Below are 23,722 nucleotides of genomic sequence, written 5' to 3'. Positions count from 1 at the left end.
TTGCCTTTTGCTATGCCCCTGCAGCACTAAATAGATGAATTGGTTTAGAAAATGGATGGAGTGCTGACAAGCAACTTGTACCAACTGAACTGATCTATAAATAAATGCACATTAAGGTTATCTAAGGTTAGATGTCTTCCGAAATCTTTTTTTTTTTGCCATATATGACTTGAAGATTTTTATGACATCTATTTAATATTAATATTTACATTTTTTATTATTAAACTTAAGGCATGTTTTAACTACACTAAATTATGATGCAATAGTTGAATAATTAAACACAAACCATAAATTGGACGTGGGAAGCTGTCCATGGTGCTGAATCGTAAATTTACAATTGGGAATATTGCTAGACCAAAATGTGCTGTTACATTTATAAGGGGGCCTTGAAAAAGAATTCATACTCCTTGAACGTTTCCATATTTTGTCATGTTACATCTACAAAGACAAATTGATTTTGAGATTGAATGAATGACAAACCGAACCCAAAGTGGCACAACATTCTAAAGTGAGAGAAAAAAATTATACATGGAGGTTCAACGCTATGAGATTATGATCAGTGCCCACTAAATTGTAGTTTGAACAGACATGTAATAATATGTCATCATGTAGCTGAAGAAAACATGTAGAGTTACTGCCATACGTATTGATTTCCAATTGATTGTTTTATACTTAATGTTTTTACAATACATCTTCATTCATATTTTATTGTTAATATTAACCATAAGTATGTCTTGGTTCGTGATCGACTTTGGCGTGTTCCATCTTAGTTTACAATTTCAGATGCATTTGCACAACAATTTGACACCTGTGGTTGAGTTCAACACAATGAGAGTTCAGCATAACGCTGTCTTGTGAAATTCTCGTACCTCCAAAATCTTTACTTTTCAGTAGACCCTAAAAACAGCATTTTTGTTAAACCGTTAACATTACATTGTCGAAGAGAGAAAGCCATTTTCAACACAGCAACCCCCACACATGTAGACTGACCAGAAGTATAGATTTGTGAGAAAAAAATTTAATTGAAATTTACCAAATGGTGACATGGCTGGTTTTGTATTATCCATATCATAACAAATCATTTGATACGGTTTACCATCAAGTCATTATATGCCTTTATGGCATGTCAATATATATCAGATGCATTGTTTTAGTCTGTCCTAAACGTAAATTGGGGTTGGCACACTCTAGAGTTCAATTTGGAGATGACAATTTATACCCATGCAACCTATTAATATATTTCGCAATAAATCCATCACATCACCTCATCTGACATTACGCTCCCGTTACATCGTTTAAACATCTTTTATCATCCGCACCTCACTAATGAGCTCTGAAGCCTCGGCTCAACCCAACAATAGATGTTGCTTGCGGACCAAGCGGCATGGTTTTTCGCGTTTTAAATATTAAAGATTTGTCTTTTCACCTCCCCTGTAACAGTCACCAAGGAGCTGCATCAGTTGAGCTCATAATTTTTCTGCAACATATGTATCCTTGTCACCTAAGAACTTTTTAATAATTTGATAATTGGTTCCTTTTCAAGATAAAACAAATAAAAGATAACAACTACCAACTGAGCTTTATTGGTTTGTTGATAACAATAATTACACAGGTACATCTATAAACAAAAAGAAACGGCACACTTGCACTGTTACCTAAACTTCGCGTGAGTATTGCTACTGCTGGTATGCGTTGAACATCTCAAATAAATTTACAGGTTGTCTGCTGGCATTATGAGACCAGATTTTTTTTTCTCCCCTCGACACTTACACACCTCAGCCGGCCGGTTGGCTTAGAAAGCAAATTCCATTTTTTTTGCATCCGTACAATGTACCATTAAGCACTGCATACAGAGATTCCAAATCCTTTTTCACAGTAGCTATACAAATTTATTGCAATGCTATCACAGAACAGGGACACGACCAACACAGAAGATACATCGTTTGGATAGGGAGAGCTCCACTACAAGGGATTTTAAATTTATTAATCCAATTTCATCAGAAAACTGCATGAGTACAAGAGTTAACATGAGGACAAATCTCGCAAACATTCTAAAACACTGTTCTTCAGTATAAACAATAAAACAATGTGTGACTGTGTCCATCTCTGCCCCGGCACAGATACATACACTGTCCCTTTAAAGCATATGGAATGTAATCCACACAGGCAAACTCTTTCAGTTGTCGACCAAGATCCTGTGAACATGATGTTTGCTTGTTGACACTATAACCCATCCCCGCATCCTCCCCCTCTTTCACATTTAAAACTTCTGAAATGAAAACCACTGAACGTTACAATGTGGGATGTGATAAAATTTCCCCGTCTCCAAATTGACTTTTTTTTGTCTTTCGTTAAAAAAAAGTGTTCTCTACAATCAGACTACTAAAAAACCTGTATTTAGAAAATAGTCGATAAAAATATTCCCCTGAATTGTACAAGAAAAGAGGTACAGGGAGCACTGGTAAAGATGCGGTTTGAGAGATGTTATTCCGCTTCCTCATCTTTTTCCTCCGCTGCATCCGTGGCTGGTGCCTGCAACGCACATAAACGCAAACACAGTTCCGTGTCAAGTACAACATTAGAATGAAGATTAGCTTTCACGATGACAAGATTACGCACGATGACAACACTGACCTCTTCCTCAGCTTTGGCCTCGCCATTCTCAGCAGGGGCATCCTCCGCCTTCTCCTCGGGCTTTGCCTTCTCCACCTCCTTACCTTTCTTAGGCTTAGCAGCTGCCTTCTGCAATGACACGCATCGCCCAGAGAAGAATGAAGACTTCAATTCATGAAACCTGTCCTTGTTCTGGCGTAATTTAAGACATTCAACATCTTTCACATATTAACAGAACTCAAAGATTAGTTATTACTCTTGGATTAGTAATTTTTCTCTGTGTACATTTAAAATTGAATTGCTCAATTTTAATGTTCTGATCCATAGTTGGGCGTAAATCAGAACTACTTTCGCCAAGAAAACACATTTAATAATCTCAACTACGACAGACCTGGGCAAAGTCTCTGACCGGCCCTCACAGTGCCCATGAAGTCCTAGTAAACTGTAAAATATGTGGTGCTTTTATTTTGAAAGTTCTCCCTCTTATGTGCACACGTGTGGCCGCTAGTTCAAGGGAGGTAGCGAGCAAGACCAATTAATTGTGCTTCAAGTGTTACCAACTTAGCAGTGATTTTGCTAAATTTACTCATTACATTTATTAATGGGTCTTTTTAATCCGGCCCACCGAAGGTTGGTACACAATTAAGGTTCGATGTGAAGTCATTTCATTTGGACTTGTAATGACAGACATTTCAACGCCAGATGGCGTAGTTACTTGAAGTTGCAGAGCACAGGGAGGGAAGGGGGAGACGATACAGAAGCCCGAAGTAGCGCCAACTCAATACAATCTGAATAATCATTGGATCCAAAACAGCGACATGCAAGTGACTCTTTATTGCAGTGTCACTGGAATTGCGATTTTTTTAACATCCTGTAGATCATGGCATCCAAACGAAGAGGAACAGTAATGGCCGCAGAAGAGAAAGTGAATTGTATCTGATTAAACGGAGCGGGTTACAAAGTACGAAATATTCAGGAGGCGCTTGGAGTCTGAAAGACTCAAATATATGACTTTGAAAAACGAGGAAGCGATTCCTGCTCAGTCCGATTCTTGCTATTTCCATGCTCAGAGTGAATTGCTTGCAGCTCAACAGACAGTCGAGTAAATGAACGTTTCCTGGAATGGTTTGACTGTCATTGTGCTAAAAACTTTACGCAAACTGCACCGCTAATAAGAGAGGAAGCGAGTTCCATAGCGCAATGAGCTTCGAAGTGTCCCGTGACTGGCTTCAAAGTTTCGTTGCACGACATCAGCTGAGCAACGCTGTCTTGTGTGGTGATCGTGGGGAGGTCAAGTTTGAGACTGACTGAATGGAAAGAAAGCCACCAGGTCTTTTACTCGCGTCATTTTGTAGCAAATAGTCCTAACTTTGTTGTATTTTGTCATACAACTGGACTGTATGTTGCAGTGTTTGGGCAATATATTGTTGCACTTAGTTGCTTGTGTTGTCACACATGTTGTTAACATACTTGGACGTTCATACAGGACATATACCATTGTTGTTTCAGTGTTCTCATTTTAAAAAGTATGATAATACTTTAATGCCTTTGTTCTGTTGATGTTTGGTATGGACTGTCAACATATAAAGTTTCTTATATGTTTCTTATGCGCCTTCTCGGCAGCACGCCTGTACCAGCAGATTGTGATTGGGAGGAATGTCGGCGCCATTGACTGTCGGTGCAGGACAGACCTGGGGCGCTTGTGTTTTTGCTCCTGTAATGGGCAGCATTTTTCACAACCCTGTTTTGTTCAGTGGAGATGTCGGCGCTGTTGGACAGTCGGCGTTGGTGCGGCTGGATGGATGGCTGCTGAAGTTGCGGATGAGGAGAGAGGAGCGTTGGCGCAGAGCGTCGATGTGTATTTGGAACCGAGAGTCGCCGCTTGGAATTGAAATGGATTTCCATGGGACAGGAGAAGTGAACCCATCCCTTTTTTTCGTCAATGGATGCTACAGTTTCTTGTTGACTTTGAAACTTAGCTTGTAGCCAACGTGTGCACATTTTGAGTATGACGTCTCTGATCCACTGGTTAAAGGACACCTTGATTCTCTCCTCTTTCATTTCAAACTGGCTCAAACAACAAAGCGTGTGACGGAAAAGTGGTTAGGACTGCATGACTGTACGTGTTTTATGTTATGTGTTGTGTTTATTATTTTACTTTGTTAACTGTTTTGTTGAGCGCTTTGTTACAACTGCCGCTGTTGTGAAAGCGCTATATAAATCAGCATGTATTGTATTGTATATTTGGGATTCCTGACTAGGAATGGCTATTATGATTTGGCGGTTGGTGAACAAAATTATTGTTATCATAATTCTTGAACATTTTTTCATAAACTATTAAGCGGGGTTTTCACAGAACCGAGGAACTGGGGCCGCAATTATTTTAATTCTTGATTAATTTGTTGATTATTTTGTCAATTAAATTAATTAATTGGATTTAAGACGACAGAAATCAGAGACTATTTAGTGTTGAGAAGCTGATATCTAACGATTTTGACCATTTTGAACCAGGAAAGGTATCTAAACAACTAACTCATTCATTCATTCATTCATCTTCCGAGCCGCTTGATCCTCACTAGGGTCGCGGGGGTGCTGGAGCCTATCCCAGTTGTCTTCGGGCAGTAGGCGGGGGACACCCTGAATCGGTTGCCAGCCAATCGCAGGGCACACAGAAACGAACAACCATTTGCACTCACACTCACACCTAGGGACAATTTAGAGTGTTCAATCAGCCTGCCACGCATGTTTTTGGAATGTGGGAGGAAACCGGAGCACCCAGAGAAAACCCACGCAGGCCCGGGGAGAACATGCAAACTCCACACAGGGAGGCCGGAGCTGGAATCGAATCCGGTACCTCTGCACTGTGAAGCCGACGTGCTAACCACTGGACTACCGGGCCGCCTAAACAACTGATTATCAAAAACAATGATACATTAATTTGAGAACGGATTAGTTGTGCCTCAATCAATTAATCGTTGCACCTCTATATGTAACACATGGGACTTTATAATATAACTTACCTTTGGCTTGGTTTGGGGCTCTGGCTTTGCAGGTGTGGACTTCTGCAAAAATGAATGTGTTTCACTTATTATTGTATGATGGCCCGAATGAAAACAGTCAACTATATATCTATATGCAACGAGGTGCATCTACTTACAGTCAGTCTTTTCGATCTCCTCCTGGGCTGTATGGTGAGGGAAAAAACGGGTTGATTACTTTTCGCCTTGGGTGCTATTTACAGTTATGTGCTTTTACTGACCCCTAGTGGGTGACAGGGCTATTACCATTTGCATGATTAATTAAAACCAGATTGTGCAATATACCTTACCAGTATTTCAGCTGCCTCTGACTCATCCTGCAACATAAAACATACCGTTTATAATCGACAAAGACCATTCTATGTATTCTCGTGAAACAACTTAAATCAGTCGATATTATATAGTACTTCCTAATATTATAGAAATATTGCACATTTCTCCATTGTGAGAAAATAAAGATCTTTCTTATCTTGTAATTTCAGTTTTTGCCGACCACGTGCAACGTCTTAATGTTTGCTTATAAAACTGTCCTTTAGGGCCTTCAATATTATTAATATGAGTGTATATGAGTTAATATTGGTCCTGTTATAATTTAATTTCCCTCATCAACAAAGTGTGGCAATCTGTCTCGGGTGTTAAATACTGTACACTAAGTGGGCGTGTCGAGGCGGTCTTGACGGAGCGGCACTTCCTGCTCCGAGGACGGCAAAAATTCACGCATGGACATCAGATTCACACATAAAAATAGATACTCTATTTTGCAGTTCGCAAAATATGGCAGCGAGTGGTATGGCCACATTAGAAGGACCGTGGGGGTCGACAACGGCCGTTTGAGCGTAAAGTGTAAAACCAACATTGCAGACAAAATGGAAGCACGCTAACGGCCGCTGCTTGCTCAAACTTCCCCTCTGCAAGTTAGAAAGAGGGGCGAGCTCCGCCTCCTCGCCACATATTTTCATTGGTAATAAACACGAAGACCGACAAGGTTGGTGGGGGCAGAAAAGCAAGCAGGGAAGTGAAGCGTTCCCGCCATTAATTTGAAAAGGTCCTTAGCCAAAGCGTGTCACTCGACTCGCAGTATCGACAAGAACCCCCAGCAACAAGAGCGGCGCTGTGCTGACGGAGGATCGCCATTATATAACCTTCCCTGAGCCGACGAGCTACCACGACGAACGCCGTCCAAACAGCTGCGTTTTCACCGCGGCTAATGGCGGCCGCTCGCCAACAATAGCGTTCATGTTCAGCAAAAGTGATAAATAAAACATGTCGACCAAGGTGGCGTGGCCATTAAATAAAATACCCGAGATCCAACGGCCTCAGCATGGGCGCAATTTATATTATTTTACGCCTTTTACTGCTAGCCAAAGTGCAACTTAACTATCCTGCGTGACTGACTGCACGTTTGAGACAATCAATATGCCGCCAACTTTCTCTGCAGAAAAAACGTTGTAGACGGACAAAACGACTTCCCTTAAAATCCCAGACACTGCAAATGCGTTTATGTAAACATGCAACCGTGCACTACACTGTCCTGCAGCGAAGCCACATGAATACACAAAAATAGTAATGAAAATAAATAATGTTAAATTTAGACAATGCATCGAGCGATAAGAGCAACAATCACCATCTTCCAGAAACAAAATCAGGACGACGTATACAAACTCAAATGATGGCTGCGAGCGCGATATTTTTGACATTTGCCCAAAAGTACAATGCGAGTAAGTAGAAACTCGCGCTCCAACAAGCAATTTATAGAGGCAGCAGTGCGTTATAAATGCTGTATTACTGAACGCAAGAAATATCTCGGTTTACTCACTTTGCTCCTTTTAGGCATGGTAGATTTGTGAGGGGTGTTTGCGGAAAAGGGGAAAAACTGCGAAATGTAACTGAATACGGGACAAAAATATACTGTTGTCGTATACTCCAGATAAAGCTGAACTCGTACAGTCAATCTAATACACGGCAGCGAGATGATAATGTTCCATTGGAAGAAAACTAGCTCAAACCGGATTGGATTCCCCCCTCCCTCCTTATTTAAATCTTATAGTTCTTGTGTGTTGACGATCATCACCTCGCCCATAGCGCTTTCTGATTGGGCAATGTAGCGGTCAGCGACCCGATTTCAAATCTGCGCCACTTCCGTGGTTGGGCAGTTCACACGTCAATCAACCACTTCGACGGGGTGGTTGTGTTTCTGTACAGCCATCTGCTTTCGAAAAAAAAGCCCCAAAATGTCGAGAATTCTCTCCACAGCCTCCCTAATAGACAAAGTGTAATGAGAACAGTCTGCGAGGCGTAATGTTAGGGGCTTCACGTGTAAGGTTTTTGGATTACTGGTGCCTCACCGAGCGATTGTGGCCATATCGGCGAGTGTATTGGTTGTGGTTTGAGAGAGGGGTGTGTACTTTCGCAGTCAAGTCTTTTGTATTAAGCTTGGGAAAATGGCGACAGAATAATTGTCCTCTTGTGCAATCCCATCTCGCGGTGTGCACAGTTACCGCTTCCGCCATTGTGTCGTGTGCACGCCAAACATGACTTTGGTGGCCCTGCAGACTCAGCATTTAATTAATCACGCATTTATATCCACAACTTGAAGAAGCCTTTTCTTTTCCACGCCATCTAAAAATATCTGTCATGTCTGCCTAAAATGTTGCAAATTTTATTTGACAGGGGGAAAAAAATGATATGATGTTTTAAAATAATTGTAATCGAGTAGGAATATATTTGTGTAAATTAGATCTTGAAGTCTGTATGCTGGTCATATTCAGTCATACTGTATAACTTTCCCATGCCCACAGCGTAGCTTGGCGTCCTTGTAACAATCATCACCTAGAATTGGGATACAGTATTCCCTGCCGGAGACGCACAAACATTGGAATGCGCTAAATTGAGAATCGTTTTAGGAGAAACAAAAGTTATGTCACACCTTGTGTCTCGGTACCGCCCTTCTGATAAATTATTCTGTTATTAAAAGCTTCGAAGAAACTGTTCATCGTCTTCAGGCTATATTTCGATTACCAACATTCTCCTCGTCCGAAATTCAATGAACACGCGGAAGAATGAAGGCCGCTTCCTCCCCCCAACATTCCTCCGGAATCACCTGTTCGATCATGTATGCGATGCCGATGCATATGTGGAACTGGGAGTCGCGGCTTGGAATTAAAGCAGACTTACATGGGACAGGAGAAGAGAGGCAATCTCTCTTTTTCGTTAATGGATGCTCCAGCTTCTTGTTGCTTCAAGCTTAGCTCGTAGCAGATGTGTGCACATTGCAGCATGACGTCTTTGAACCACTGGTGAAAAGGACACTTTGATTCGCTCCTCTTTCATCTATAACTGCTTCAGACAACAAAGTGTATGCAGGAAAGTGGTTAAAAGTGCAGAATTGTCTGTATCTCATGTGTTGTTTTGTATTATTTTGTCATTTTTTTGTTAACTTTTCCTTTGATAGCGGCGCGGACACCCGCAGCGGCTCCTCTTGTTTTATGTTGAGAGGGAAGAAATTTCATCTGTGCTGTATGTTACACATACAGGCCATTTGACAATAAAGTTTATCCAATCCAATGGAGTGATTGGGGATTAAGGGAAATAATACAGGAACATTTCCTGCAGTGTTGAATTTGAGTGCTCATAGACACAGTTTCAGCTTGTGTTTTTGTATTGTACTGTACCAGTCCGAGTCACACCGGGAAGTCACATTTGACTCTAAGCAAATGTTGACATCACAGTATTTAAAATTCAGATTGACATCAGTGCAGGGTTTGATTGCAGAGTCTCCCTGTGCCTGCGTGGATTTTCTCCAGGTACTCTGACTTTCTCCCATATTCCATAAACATGCGTGGCAGGTTAATTGTCCCGGGGTGTGAGTGTTGACCGCCCCTCCACGGACCCCCCCCCCCCCCCACCCCCATCCTCTTATTCTGCTCCTCTTTGGAGATTTATTTAATTACGGCATAATTGTGTATTTAGTTAAGACATAATTGTGTGGTTTGATTGGTAGTCATTCATTAGCTAAGCTTAGAAAACTATTCTTCTGTTTTGATATATTTCACTTTTCTGAAATTTTTAACACATGGGCATGTCCATGATGGGTTCAATGACGTGTGTAAATTTACACGTTAATGTTAATGAGACATAATGCACGGCAACATGCTCACAAAACTTTCACCTAGCGTTTGCTTACAGTTTTAGTGTTGTTGTTTTTTCGCAAGGAAATTTTACTGTCTGTCATGCTGTCTACTCATTCTCCAAAGTGTATTTCATGCCATACAAAGACCATATGTTGCTGAATCTTTCACATCAAAAGTGGAATCTAACCTGGTAGCTTTATTTCATAGTATTGGCTGGAAAAAAATGTGGCTTCATTCTTTCAGGAAAAATGACATAGATGCAGTGTAGCTGTGTATGTACTGTATGTCATTGTGCAGTCTAGCCCAAAATTCACACATGTGACGATTAACTCGTGAAGCATTTAATGAACCTAGCTTTATTATTTTGAAATCGTCTTTAAAATTATTGAATGTACATGAAAAAAATAATGAAATTAATTATAGATTAATATGATGTCTTTAATGCTACACATGGCTATACATACATACGTGAAACATCCAATTAAGTTTCGAGTAGACAAAACAAAATGAAAACTGCTAGTTTTGCCATTTAACACCCTTGTATACACCCATGTGTCGTGAGATATGCAACAGGTGTATGACTGGCTGCCCTGTATGTCAATCAAGTGACAAATTTCATAACCGATGATAGGAGGAACTCTCCTTTTTTTAAAAAAACTAATTCACTGCTGTTGTCAGGCACATATATCAATAGAATAAAACTGGGAGGGCTGGCAGTGCCTAAGTTAATGCCATGTAATTGACCAAAACTCCCTTCACGAGCTCTTGGTACAGCTCGCGATCGATGCAATGGGCACCCCTGTCTTAGACTTTACTTTTAGAAACAATAACATGTGTTAATTGACTCTAAAAGTGACCCAAAAGTATGTTGAACTTTACAAATATAGCCTGTTAAATTTTAGCATTACACTATCTGATCATTTACAAAGTGCTTTTTATACACAGCATGTAGCCTACTTTATTGCAGATTGGAATGTAATCAAAGATCATGACACCTACACACCCCCATGTTGATTGAAGCTGAGATATTTAAAAAAATAAAACAATGTTGTTGAGGAAATGTGAAAAGACAGAGCTGAGGTGGTGATGGTTGGTGGGTATGAATGGGGAATTGGAGACGGAGGGGAGACATGTCGGTCTCAAATAACAACGTTGTTGTTGAGGTGCATGACTATTAGCCCTTCCATCACAGCTGGTGCCATTTGCCCCCATTTCCTTATGCTGTCAGCGGACATGAGGCGACAGGCTTCAGTTGAAGCTCTAAGTTAGGTTTTGTACTGCACTGTACAGTGGTGCAATGAGATACAAGTCTAATTCACGACGTGACGACGCTTGTAACTGTCATGTGGAGCGGCGACATGTTGCAAGAGAAAGAGAACTGTGTGGTGGAAATGAGCACTTATGATGTAGAGACGCCATGTGTCATGATGCAATCGAAGGCATACGTTTAAATGAATTGAGTTCCATGACTATTGACTTGACAAATGGTTTAATGATTGGCATGAATATTTGCAATTCTAAAAGAGTTCAGGATCCTTGATTTAGACCCTTCTTAATTAGGTTTAATCACAAGGGAGAGCCCTGTTTGATTTACACTTATACAAAATAAGTGGAGTTAGCAAGGGCATTAGAATACTGTAGTTACCTGTACTTAACCACAAGAGGGCAATAGAGAGAACTTTAGTAAACATTCAGATTAGAATGACAATTTCAGAAATAGACACGAGAGTGTGCCATACTGCATTTAGGCATCTGAATTGACCCTTTCAGGTACAGCGGTTACTACAGTTGACAACTTTTCATGTTGTCAGGTTACAGGGTGCATGAAAGGGCTAGATCAACAAATGAAACTTACAAAGTAAAGTGAAAACATTGTTTCCCACAAACAAGATGTCCAAATATGAGCTTTCTTGCTGATAGTCATTGAATTCCCGACTATCGTACAGCACTATCTAAAATTCATTCATTCATCTTCCTAACCGCTTGATCCTCACTAGGGTCGCGGGGGGTGCTGGAGCCTATCCCAGCTATCTCCGGGCAGTAGGCGGGGGACACCCTGAATCGGTTGCCAGCCAATCGCAGCTATCTAAAATTTGAGCTTCCAATTCAAAGTTAAAAAAAAAAAACATTCGGCCATACACACCAAGAGTACATCCTTGCACAGCATCGCAAAAGATTCAGTGTTCATGAAAACAGATGGCAGTATGGATCTTCAGTGCAAATGTATAATCAACACATAAAATTAATTGGAAAATATTTCCATCTCCTGTTAGTGTGAATAAATTGCATGTGGAACTAAAAAGAGTTTAGTTATTCTGTAGTACAATTACCTTTTTAATTCTCGAACTTAGATTGTGCTCCTCACACCTCTTTGTATATTGTCATAAATAAAATTTTAAAACATGCAAAAAAAAAAGCTTTCTATATGCCTATTCAGCAGTCACAGGAATGTGCCTTGGTGTAGCGCATGCAGTAATTTACGTGTGATAGACGGTGGAGTCTTGCCATCGTGGCAACACAGTCTAATAAGCTCAGTAACAATAAACCTTAGTCGGCTTTAACCATTGATTAACCACCAGCTGACATGACAAAAAATAATCCTACATTAAAGCGAGCTCTTAAGGTGTGCATTTTTTGAAAATAAACTATTTGATTATGATCTATCTTCTCTCAGAAAGGGGGCTGATGAGCTGGAACTAATAGGAGATGAAGTCATGCAATGCAATGTATGGATGAGGACAAATGATGAAACTATGACTGATGATCTCTGACATGGTGGCTCTGGTGCCAAGATTTGCATCAATTCTCAGGCCACATGTAAGGGGATAAGGGGCTGCTGGATACAGTAGCTGACTGAACCTTCCCCACTATTTTCATGGTTGTCTACCTGCCTCTGCCATTATGATATTCACTGTGTCTGGAAACATTCCAGCTCAGAATACACTTTCATGAAATCACGAATGAGGGCCAGGGGACCCAATAATATGTACAGTAAAAATCCATTTGGCACATATATGATCTCAATAACGTATGTGAGGTGCTTCTCAAAAGGCGAGGAAAATGGTTCTTAGGTTCACTTTATTAAACAGTTTTACATTGAAAAAATAAAACAGAATAAATTCCCGATATAATATGAAAAATATTGAATTATTTAGCTTCCGCTGTGTTGAAATCAAATAAACGTGTAATACATTTCCACACGCGTTTACAGAAGACTGGACAGTGGAAACGTTATAAAGCAGGGGTGTCCAAACTTTTTGCCAAGTGGGCCAGATTTTATGTGGTAAAATGTCGGGGGGCCGACCTTGGCTGACATTCTTTACATTGAACAACAATATTGTTCAACAAATTTTAGTAAGCCAGTCTGTTTCACATTTCCATTTTTATTTTAAAAATAAATGAACAAGCAATACACATATCCACAACTGCAAGGATCATTTGAAATATGACATATCAGTCAATATAAACACGGAGTGATGTCTTGTTAACTCATGAGTGATGCCCTCTAGTGTCTAAATGCTATTACTCATTTAGCCACTAGAGGGAAGCAGTACTCTATGAAACATCACTCACCAGTCTACGAGACCTCAGTCAATGCAACACGTGTTCCATTGCGCCCAACCTGCGGGCCAGACGGCACTGATTTTATGACGGGGGCCGAGGGCCGGATGAAATTCGACCGCGGGCCGGATTTGGCCCGCGGGCCGGACTTTGGACATGCCTGTTATAAAGACTGTTATATACGTACAATATTGACCGACAGCGACCTCTAGGGATAAGTATTGAGTATAGCAGCATTTGTGTCTCGGCCAAAAGATTTCAGACGCCTCATAATGAGGACAATTTAAACTGGTGTGTGAAACACAAGGCCTGGGCGCCAAATACGAAGCCGACATCCAATTGTGTCACGTCCACAAGTTAATTTTAGATGTCTTTTATGAACCACCTGCCTGCAAAGAGGACTTATAAAATTCCCAAAATGCACCTCGACACACTCCCACAGTCAACTCATCACCAAGTCGACGCCACTGACAATTCGGTTTTGTGTTGTTTTGACACACATCCATATTACATTTTCTGAGACAGTGATTTTTTTAAAATTTTGTTTTCAAACATGATCATCTAAATTAAAATGAATTAACACTTGAAATGTATTAGTCTGTGTGGAATGACTGTATGCATTCCACAAGTTTCACTTTTTGAAGAGTATAACTGAAATAAATCAACTTTTTTTCATGATACAGTATTCGAATATATACCGGTATATATATGAATAAACCACAACAGATTTTATTTGAAATTGAAATGAGCAGTCGTGGAAAAAAGTGACATCCAAACCAAATATGAACACGATTCAGTTTATTTTAAGAAGGCATTTGCTGAAAAAACAAAAGCTTGTAGAACCTAGGGAAACAAGCACACACAGAACATGCAACCACTAGACATGAATACTACACTTTTTTCTAACCCCGAATTTCAGAACTGTCTGGTAGAAGTGAAAACCAGGCATCCATTTTGATACCAAAACAAAAAAAAAGAACGCCATACCAGATACTCGTCATCAAATGTGTTAATGGCTGCAGGCTGCTACAGATGTGTTCGAAACAATCCTCTTTGATGCAGTGCCATTCTACACGAGTGATAAAAAGGAACAAAAAATAAAAAGCATCTAACTAACCCTTTCAGGGAGAGCGGTTGCTCTTGTGGACAGCTTATCATGTTATCAGGTTACAGGGTGCATGAAATTGTTAAAATATGACACAATCCCAACAGCATATGGCATTATATTCCGCTGTCACCATGTGCTCCGGTGATACGCTCACTGATGTTTGTTGTACACAGCAGTGTTGGTCAGTTTTACAACACGTCATCACGTTTTGAAGCATGGTTAGTTGAATTTAGTTCATCGACGGTCAGTGCGTCGATTTATGTACCTCAGTTGACTCGAGTATCGAATCAGACTCATGTGACCTCGACTGCCTTTTCTGAAATGCCATCCTCACACCCACAGTGTGACGGCAGCAGAGCACTTTAGTAGTTTGCACTCACTATGGAGAAATAAGGGCTTGGTTTCAATGGCCACTGACCCTTGGACCCAGCAGAAAGATCTGTAGCTGCAAGCTCACCTGCTGGTGTTTCCGGAAATGAAGCTTAGCTCCATGACACACTCCAGAAGGACGGGTCACAAGGTAAGTGTTCATTGGAGATACAGAAGTGCAGTTAAAAGACCAAAAATATATATTTTGAATTTAAAATCTCTTAGTGGAGTGGGTATCTTCTTGATGGAAATATTGTCAGAGACAAAACTCATGAATGTTTTCAGACATTAGGACAAATTCTTACTCTCCATTGAAGTACAGCCATCCCAAATGAAACTGGTAACTTTTTAACTCGCATAGTATTGGGCATAATGAATATTTGGAACATTTTATTTGAGAATTTACGCGCAAAATTGTTATTTCCAGATAAAAGATACCCACCCATTTAACTAAAGCACATTCAGAATAATTTGGTGCTTCATTTTTGTAGCTCCAGTCTACAGAGATCAATTATGTAACCAACAGTAGATGTTATGTGTACGCAATGCATTCCAGTTTAGGTTTATCACCTGAAAAAAACAAAATTTTTCCATTTTCCATTTTACAGTTTGGGTCGAAATACTTCAAGACTAAAAACGATTTTTATTCTAAAACTTACTGTGCTATTTTATACTTCAAATGACAGTGTATTTCCCTACAGTCATTCACATTATTTCTATTGGCATCTTTCAGGTTGAATAAAAAATGGACGTCGATTTGTGCATCTGGCTAATACTGTGTGCAACTGGAGGTATGTTTGAGGGCAATTATTTGATGCAATTTTGTGAAATTTTAAAACAATTGGGCAACGGAGTAACTGTTTTTGATCCGGGAATGATATTAATGAAAATTTACAAATTACATAAAGTACTACCTCACAAATATTCCATCTGTTTACAGTACGCATTCATTTCCTGTACAGGATAGGATACCCGTCTTTAAGTTTGCGGTTGTGGCAGGGAGCAAGTTGCATTGGTCGCCAGCTCACCGCAGGGAACATAATAACAAAGAACGATTCCCAATCATTTTCACATTTATGAAGGTGCACGTTTTTTGATGTGGGATGAAGCTGCGGTACCCGCAGAATCATCAAGGTCATATTTAACCCTTTCAGGGACAGCGGTTACTACAGTGGACAGCTTATCACGTTATCACGTTACAGCACAGGTGTCAAATTCAAGGCCCGGGAGACAGATCTGGCCCGCCACATCATTTTATGTGGCCCGCAAAAGCAAATCAAGCATGTCAAGTTCTAAGCTGCTTGCTTAAGTCTGAACTAAAATGTCAAATTTCCACAATAACAGTCATTATTCTTGACTTCTGATGTTAAAACTACTTTTTCATCAATTTGTTGTGTGCTGTGTATATAATATGTAGAGGTGTTTAAACATTTATATGGTTGCCCAATATTCATAACGGTCCTCCAAGGCAAACCGTAACTACAGTGTGGCCCACGACAAAAATGAGTTTGACACATCTCACAGCTGGGCTTGGTCCCTGATCCTACAACTACGAACACTGTACAAATCAATACTCCTTGTAAATCTGTTAAAATAAAGAAAAAAAAAATTACAGAGACATTTTATTTGCTCCGTGGACCAAATAAAGTGCCTGGGCAACCTTGAGTTTGACACTAGTGCTCTACAACTAATGCTTACTACATGTATTATTTAATTCATCATATAAAGCCTGCAGTCCTCAAACCTAGATTACAGTCCATAGGCAGTGTGATTACACTTTATTAAAAAGACACCTGGTCAAACAGGTTTCTGCAGCTCTTTTATCCAGAACTGTTAATTGTTACCTTTGGACAGTGTTCAAGAACGATAACATGACAACTGTGTTGCCATGAGGATTGTTTGAAAATCAGGGGTCACTTTGAGTACCGGTACATATTTCTTTTGCACATTCTTATAGCATAAGAGTAGAATAAACAACCCAAATCAATCAATTTTCCGATCCGCTTATCCTCACAAGGGTCACGGGGGGTGCTAGAGCCTATCCTAGCTATCTTCGGGTCATAGGTGGGGGACACCCTGAATTGGTTGCCAGCCAATCGCAGGGCACACAGAGACAAACAACCATTTGTATTCACAATCACACTTCTGGACAATTTAGAGTGTTCAATCAGCCTGCCGGGCACATTTTTGGAATGTGGGAGGAAACTGGAGAACCCGGAGAAAACCCACGCAGGCACAAGGAGAACATGCAAACTTTACACAGGAAGGCACCTCTGCATTGTTAGGTCAGCACACTAACCAGTCGATTATCATGCCCCAACAAGTCAAAACACACACACACACACAAAAACAAAACATTCCATCAATTCTAATGGTCCTGATATTTAATAGATGGTTTAAGTTTCTGTTCGGGAAAAAAAAATGCATGCGCACACACACACACACACACGCACACACACACACACACACACACGCAAACACACGCACGCACACACACTCGCGCACAATGCGCCGTATTAACATACCGGTACCTTGGGCAAACATGTCCCAAGCAATAACTTCAACATAGCTGTGATTGTTTTGAACAATGCAAAGTTCAGCCAAAGTTGATCTATCACTTTCTCACTCTCTCCTTTCTTCCTGTATTTTTTTTAAACTTTGAATTAACTTTCAGTAAATTTAATATGTAAAACATGTTACCTAGATGACAAAAACAACAATCAGTAATCGAGTCGGTCATTTTTTGAACATGATGAAACCTAATCACCGCACAATTTGTTGTATTATATATTATGGTTATAGGTTAGATACATCCAAGAGTTGCTTAGTATCCCGTTGCAATATCGTGTTTTGTTTCCTGAACTCTTCATCTAATTTATTGCTCCCGCTTTCCCGGTTGTCATTGTTTCTTCAGTGATGGGACAGTTCCAAGTGGAGCCTCTCGAGTCTACTGTTCTCAAGGGCTCAGATGCTCGATTCAGTGCCACGGTGCAGGGAATGTGGGAAGTCATGACATGGAATGTCCGAGGTTTTCTGGTCCTCACCGTTCCGAAAATTGGTAACATATCTTCGTCCTCTGGACAGTTTTCTGCCTCCTTCTGCTCCGCCGAGGACACCACCTGCGTGGTGTTCACCATCCACAACGCCTCCCGTAGGGAGGCTGGGCCAGTCATCTGCACAGTGCAGGGAGACTACGGCTCCAAGTTAGCACGGCTCCATGTGCAAGGTACTGTAGATTCTCGAACATCTACTATCTGTATATCACTTCAAATTCACTTTGGAGACAAATTAACTGTCCATAGGCATGACATATTTTGAGAAAGACAGAGATTTTTTTGTTTGTCAGCTTTACCACCCTAGTGGATTTAACCCTTTCAGGGACAGCGGTTACCACAGTGGACAGCTTATCACGTTATCAGGTTACAGGGTGCATGAAAGGGTTAATATAAAGTAACTTAAGTTTAGACACAAAAACATGCTATGCTACTGTGCAAAATACATGGGCTCAAAATGTATTTGGACAATTGACGCATGAGAGTGTTTGTAGAAATACTGCATACTGCAAAAGCAGCTCAAGCCTTTTCTCCATGACCAAGTCATTACGTCATCGCAACCAAATCAACCATACTTTCAGCCAATCGTTTTGATATTCATTGACTAAAAAGGATAAATTGTTTATTGGTTGGGTGAAAATTATTTGGCTGTGTATACTTTTGTCTGAAGACCTTCAGCAATCAAAATACCTTGCATATGATTGCTGCAAGGGTCAAATGGTAAAAGTCATGTATATTTATTATTATTATTATTATTATAACATTTTTGGGGGGGGGCCAAACATCTAAAATTTTAGTTCACTCTTTAAAGTCTATTCTGGTGGTATATAAAACTGTCCAGATACCTCTAGACTTAATTGCATCACAGTTTCTCTTCACTTGGTTTTCCTCCCATTATTAAGACCTGAATGTTAGCATTCATAACATGCACAATTTGAGACCGATTCTAAGAGAACTGGACAACCTTTGGCATATGCATCGGTAACACTGGTCGTAGACAGATTGGTTTAAATTGAACAATATATGATCAAAATATTTGTCAAAAATAAAGCAAATGGCAAACTATTTTGAAGTTGTTGATTGTCATCTGGAAATAGCAAAGACTTGTCAGGTCAAGTGTTTCAAAGTCCAAGCCAAAGTCCAAGTTTTAGCCAAGCAAGTCGCAAGTTGCAAAATTGCCGCCTTATGTCTGACTCGAGTCAATACTTGGCTCTAGGTACCCCCACCTCCGGCTAACTCGATATCCTCTTCGTTGAATGTGTTAGTGGCTCAGCCATTAAAATACATTAAAAATAAATAAATAAAACATAAAATCGTATCATGTTCTACAACTCTTGAACAGAAATCAGAATATATATTTCAATTCATTCAAATATCGTAAGGACTGTTCTTGAATATTTATAAGGAGACATAGGTCGCTATAAACCAGAGGACATACTGTACGTTTGTAGGGTGAATGGGGCCAAAATGTTTTTTATTCTCTTCTGTTCCTGTCAATTAGAGAGTGGTACAGTCCAGATCAAGGAAGGTGATAAGAAGGTGACCCAGGATGATGAGGTGGACTTCAACTGTCTGACTTCAGCTTGGTTCCCTAGCCCTGTTGTCAGCTGGAACCTGAACGGTGGCGCAGTGGATAGCAGCCTTTACAACAGTACTCACGTAGCTCACGAAGATTCCTTCAACTCCTCCAGTGTCCTGAAGTTTAAAGCTGTCAAAAATTCGACCGTGGAGTGTTTGGCAATTCTGCCGACACTAACAAAGCCACTATCCAGCTCGGTCCACCTAGTGGTTGGTAAGAAATTCTTCCACAAGGCTTAAATGTTTTATTTCATCAGTTGGGATGTGCTTACATGAACTTGTGACCCTGAACAGCGTCAGTACATGGAAACAGTTCGAGTCCACTTCCTACGACAGTTGCGGACTTTAACAATGTGAGAACGCCCATTGCGGTTGTGTTATGCATCCACTAGATAGAGCTACGCTATAGGGAATACAATACAATACAATACAATACAATACAATACAATACAATACAGCTTTATTTATATAGAACTCCCTCCGGCTGTGGCTGCGTTAAGCATCCCCTAGATGGAGCTACGCTAAAGGAATACAATACAATACAATACAATACAATACAATACAATACAATACAATACAATACAATACAATACAATACAATACAATACAATTCAACACAGTTTTATTTATATGGATCCTTCACAACCGCTGCAGCTGTAACAAAGCGCTTAAGCATTTAAAATACTACGTCCAAGAAATCTGAATATTGACCCATATCTAAGGCGGATCAGATTATAAGGCGCACTGTCGGCTTTTGAGAAAATAGAATGCTTTTTAGGTGTGCCTTGTAGTGCGGATAATACGGTATCATCTAAATAACTAGCAACACATTTGAGGCCACCCTTAGTGATATGTTTCCATGACATTCAGCACAAGCATGAACTTTCATGCCTGTGGAACAGGTATACAGTACTTGTTTGGCCTAGATCTGTCCAGCATTCGTGGCTTCACCTTGGTGAGGAGCACCGAAATAATTGTGTCTTGCCTACAGTCAAGCACGGTGATGGTTGCGTCACAATCTCAGGCTACCGACACTGGGCAGATTCATTGAGCTGGGTCAAATCCCTTTAGGAGCTGGTCTACATGACATAATGATAACACTCAACATATCTCCAAGCTAACACACTGTTTGCTGAGCAAGGGGATGGAGTGGCTCCAGCTACCCTAAGGAATGTAAAATAAAATGATAACGGAAATTGTTGAGCTACTGTATCTATTGTGACTGGTGTATGCCACATCAACACAGTTTCCTTTCTTTTTAAAATAATAACCTCATAGCTGTAAGTCTGTTTTAGTGTTAATTCATTTGCTTTGACAGTGCCAAAGCCTCCAGACTGGACAGTCCTGATAGCTGTGGTTTGCTCTTTTGGAGGTTTTGCTCTGCTATTTTTACTCATCTATGGGATGGTCTTTTGCTACAAACGCAGGAGAGAAAAAGGTATTCCAAAAAGCCAAAGATGTTTTAAAATCCACTTTGCTTAGTTGCCGATCATAAGAATGTAACTGCATAGTTTTCCCACAAATTAAGTAACGATAAAACCTGCACTTGATCATAATGAAATATTAAGTATAAGAGCATGATACAAATAATATTGCTATTTCATTGCAGAACCCAACTACCAAGAAGAAATGATGTAAGGAGCCAATCTACCACGACTTTACAGTAGATGAATTACTTCTATACCATAGATACTTAAATATAAATCTTAAAGGGCCACAAAGATTAAAAACAAACCAAAACAAAACATTTTTTTACAATCATTTACTCTTATTGATTGCTTCATTGTTTCCATTACTGCTGTCGTGCATTCCGATTTCTCCATTTTAGAATAGGTCCTTGTGTATACCCCAAATCTACCCCATTCTGAAAACTCTATTTCTTCTATTATTTAAAAAAATAATCTTCAAATATGTGACAAGAATTCCGATCCTTGCTGTGATGATTTCAATGTGTATTATGTAGTTGCACAATTACCGTAGTGACATATCTTCTCCCATTTCTGTTTCCAGTAAACGATTTAGGACACAGAGCCAGTTGAGCGGACTAAGACCACCTGGACAGAAACAAGGTCAAGTCAATGCAGGTTATGTGACAGATGGTCAAAAAAGTAAGGCTGGGGATTACACAACAACCCACCCAAACTTTCTACACACATGATTGTTATTTACATCATCATCATCATCAACAGAAACAGTAACTTCAAATCTAATATTTGTCATTGCGTGACACAATTCAAACACACCGACAACTAACTTCTCTCCCTCCTCTGGTTTGCAGGTGTCACTCCAAGTGACTTGACAGAAAGTGCTTCAACTCGCTCCAATGTTTTTGAGGTAGGTATGTTTGTTTTTCAATAGACCTGATGGACAAAAAAAAATGCTTGTGTAAAGCAGTGGGTAGATAATTTCCGCACACTTGCTGCAGCATTGCAGCGAGCAAATCTCCCGAAACTGTGTTTGGATACAACTTTTCATAAATCTCAGCCACAGCAATGAGTTAATATTTGAATTTCGGGTGAATGGCTTCACAACGTTGTGAACGTAACAGCAAACAGTATTTAAATTCAATTAGGACTTTAAGCTACTAATTCTGATAACAAGCACATGGATTTAATGTAGAATGTTAAAATCCTTTCATTCATTCATTCATCTTCCGAGCCGCTTGATCCTCACAAGGGTCGCGGGGGGTGCTGGAGCCTATCCCAGCTGTCTTCGGGCAGTAGGCGGGGGACACCCTGAATCGGTTGCCAGCCAATCGCAGGGCACACAGAAACGAACAACCATTCGCACTCACACTCACACCTAGGGACAATTTAGAGTGTTCAATCAGCCTGCCATGCATGTTTTTTGGAATGTGGGAGGAAACCGGAGCACCCGGAGAAAACCCACGCAGGCCCGGGGAGAACATGCAAACTCCACACAGGGAGTCCGGAGCTGGAATCGAACCCGGTACCTCTGCACTGTGAAGCCGACGTGCTAACCACTGGACTACCGGGCCGCCCAATGTTAAAATCGTAATTGATTAATCTGTCGATTGTTACATTTTTATCGCAATATAATTGCAAAACAGTTGACAATGCTTCAAATTGACAGCACAAAAAAATGCACATACTATTTATGATTCAGTTATCATTTTGATCCTTAACATCTCAGAAAATAGGGGTATATGTGAATCATGACATCAAATAAAAACAGCTGTTGGCAAATGTCCGATATGAATTAAACACAAAGATAATCACAATTCATGCTTACGCGGAGACTCGTAAGCAGGTTAGGATGAAATCAAATTTGCAATTTGAATTAAAATAGTCCTCACAAGGCAAATCAGAATGGAATTCAACTTGGTTTGTGTAGTATGACATTAAAAATGGAAGTACTTATTTCATTAAACAAACATATTATACGTTATATGTAACATATTTTGGGGGTTTGTTTGGAGAGCAGAGTGGTACTGGCTGTCAAATTGTTTTTCTTAATGATTTTACACATGATGCTAAGATCTTTCAGCAAGGCGACGTTTCACTTACTGTATGTGATCTGTGCCTCTTGTTTTTTTAGATGCCTGATGCTGTTTACAACGGCACAGAAAATGGAAATGGCTACAGCATTGCGGATGAAGGCTTTAGAAAACACAGACATGCGACGACTGTGTAAAAAGACCGAGCACTCTGAACCCCAAAGACCGAAACAAACAAACGTCCGGCTCTTCTGTTGGCTTTTACAGGAATTTCACTGTTTTACCGTGTGTATTTGGAAAATAATAATGACATTATTTTTGTATTTACCCTTGAAATAAACTCCATAAAATGACAATATGCATGTTTTTATTTCACTGTACATTATTAGCCACTAATGGAGACACGGGTGACTGAATTGGTCAGGTTTCTTGAAGGCCCATGAGCGAAAGGACCCTTAAAACTATTTTCTATTCGTGACAATTAACATTGAGAGCCCTAACGCGTAATTTTGTTTACTTCTAATTTCTAGGGCCACCCTGTCTGTCTCTATACTGTATGTGCCCCGTTATTATCAGCCAACCATTTTTAGGTTCTTTTGTTCGGGGGTCTGGATAGGTATTTAGGGTAAGATGAGTTATTATGGCTGTGTACGTTCTAAATATGGTTAACTAACGAGGTCCACTTAAGACGCCTTTTCATCCCCGGTGGACGACGAGGACAACTGCTTTTCTTGATTTATTATAGCTTGCTGAATTTATCGTCAATGTAACGAATCCTTATTTATTGTAGAATTAATTGTATCTTTTTCTAAGTA

General features: G+C 40.1%; 3 protein-coding genes across 3 annotated transcripts in view; 1 reads left to right on the top strand and 2 right to left on the bottom strand.

The window, feature by feature from the left end:
- ei24 (EI24 autophagy associated transmembrane protein) overlaps nucleotides 1-23,722 on the bottom strand; it is a 78,697-nt gene that overhangs the window by 33,816 nt on the left and 21,159 nt on the right. The window lies entirely within an intron of this gene.
- On the bottom strand, nucleotides 1,561-7,674 carry si:ch73-1a9.3 (non-histone chromosomal protein HMG-like). The gene is made up of 6 exons (XM_052047984.1): nucleotides 7,468-7,674; nucleotides 5,942-5,968; nucleotides 5,771-5,797; nucleotides 5,634-5,675; nucleotides 2,635-2,742; nucleotides 1,561-2,532 (listed from the first exon to the last, which is right to left on the bottom strand). The coding sequence occupies exons 1-6, from the start codon at nucleotides 7,483-7,485 to the stop codon at nucleotides 2,485-2,487; spliced, it is 270 nt and encodes an 89-aa protein (XP_051903944.1). The 5' UTR covers nucleotides 7,486-7,674; the 3' UTR covers nucleotides 1,561-2,484.
- Nucleotides 14,785-23,262, top strand: igsf5a (immunoglobulin superfamily, member 5a). The gene is made up of 9 exons (XM_052047953.1): nucleotides 14,785-14,970; nucleotides 15,553-15,610; nucleotides 17,734-18,045; nucleotides 19,374-19,664; nucleotides 20,769-20,888; nucleotides 21,060-21,084; nucleotides 21,461-21,558; nucleotides 21,729-21,784; nucleotides 23,009-23,262. Exons 2-9 carry the CDS (start codon nucleotides 15,565-15,567, stop codon nucleotides 23,102-23,104), a joined length of 1,044 nt encoding a protein of 347 aa, XP_051903913.1. The 5' UTR covers nucleotides 14,785-14,970; nucleotides 15,553-15,564; the 3' UTR covers nucleotides 23,105-23,262.

The sequence above is a fragment of the Hippocampus zosterae genome, chromosome 16 (genome assembly GCF_025434085.1).
Source record: "Hippocampus zosterae strain Florida chromosome 16, ASM2543408v3, whole genome shotgun sequence".
Classification (NCBI taxonomy): Eukaryota; Metazoa; Chordata; class Actinopteri; order Syngnathiformes; family Syngnathidae; genus Hippocampus; species Hippocampus zosterae.
The sequence above is the reverse complement of the archived record's forward strand: the minus strand, read 5'-3'. Positions and strand labels throughout refer to the sequence as shown.

Bases quoted from the DNA above. Each gene is read 5' to 3' on its own strand.
- si:ch73-1a9.3 (XM_052047984.1), bottom strand. The intron at 5,798-5,941 runs GTAAGGTATATT...CTCACCATACAG, and splicing joins CAGAGGCAGCTGAAATACTG to CCCAGGAGGAGATCGAAAAG. The intron at 5,676-5,770 runs GTAAGTAGATGC...TCATTTTTGCAG, and splicing joins GGAGATCGAAAAGACTGACT to AAGTCCACACCTGCAAAGCC.
- igsf5a (XM_052047953.1), top strand. From the start codon at position 15,565: ATGGACGTCGATTTGTGCATCTGGCTAATACTGTGTGCAACTGGAG. The intron at 19,665-20,768 runs GTAAGAAATTCT...TTGCTTTGACAG, and splicing joins CTCGGTCCACCTAGTGGTTG to TGCCAAAGCCTCCAGACTGG. The intron at 20,889-21,059 runs GTATTCCAAAAA...ATTTCATTGCAG, and splicing joins CAAACGCAGGAGAGAAAAAG to AACCCAACTACCAAGAAGAA.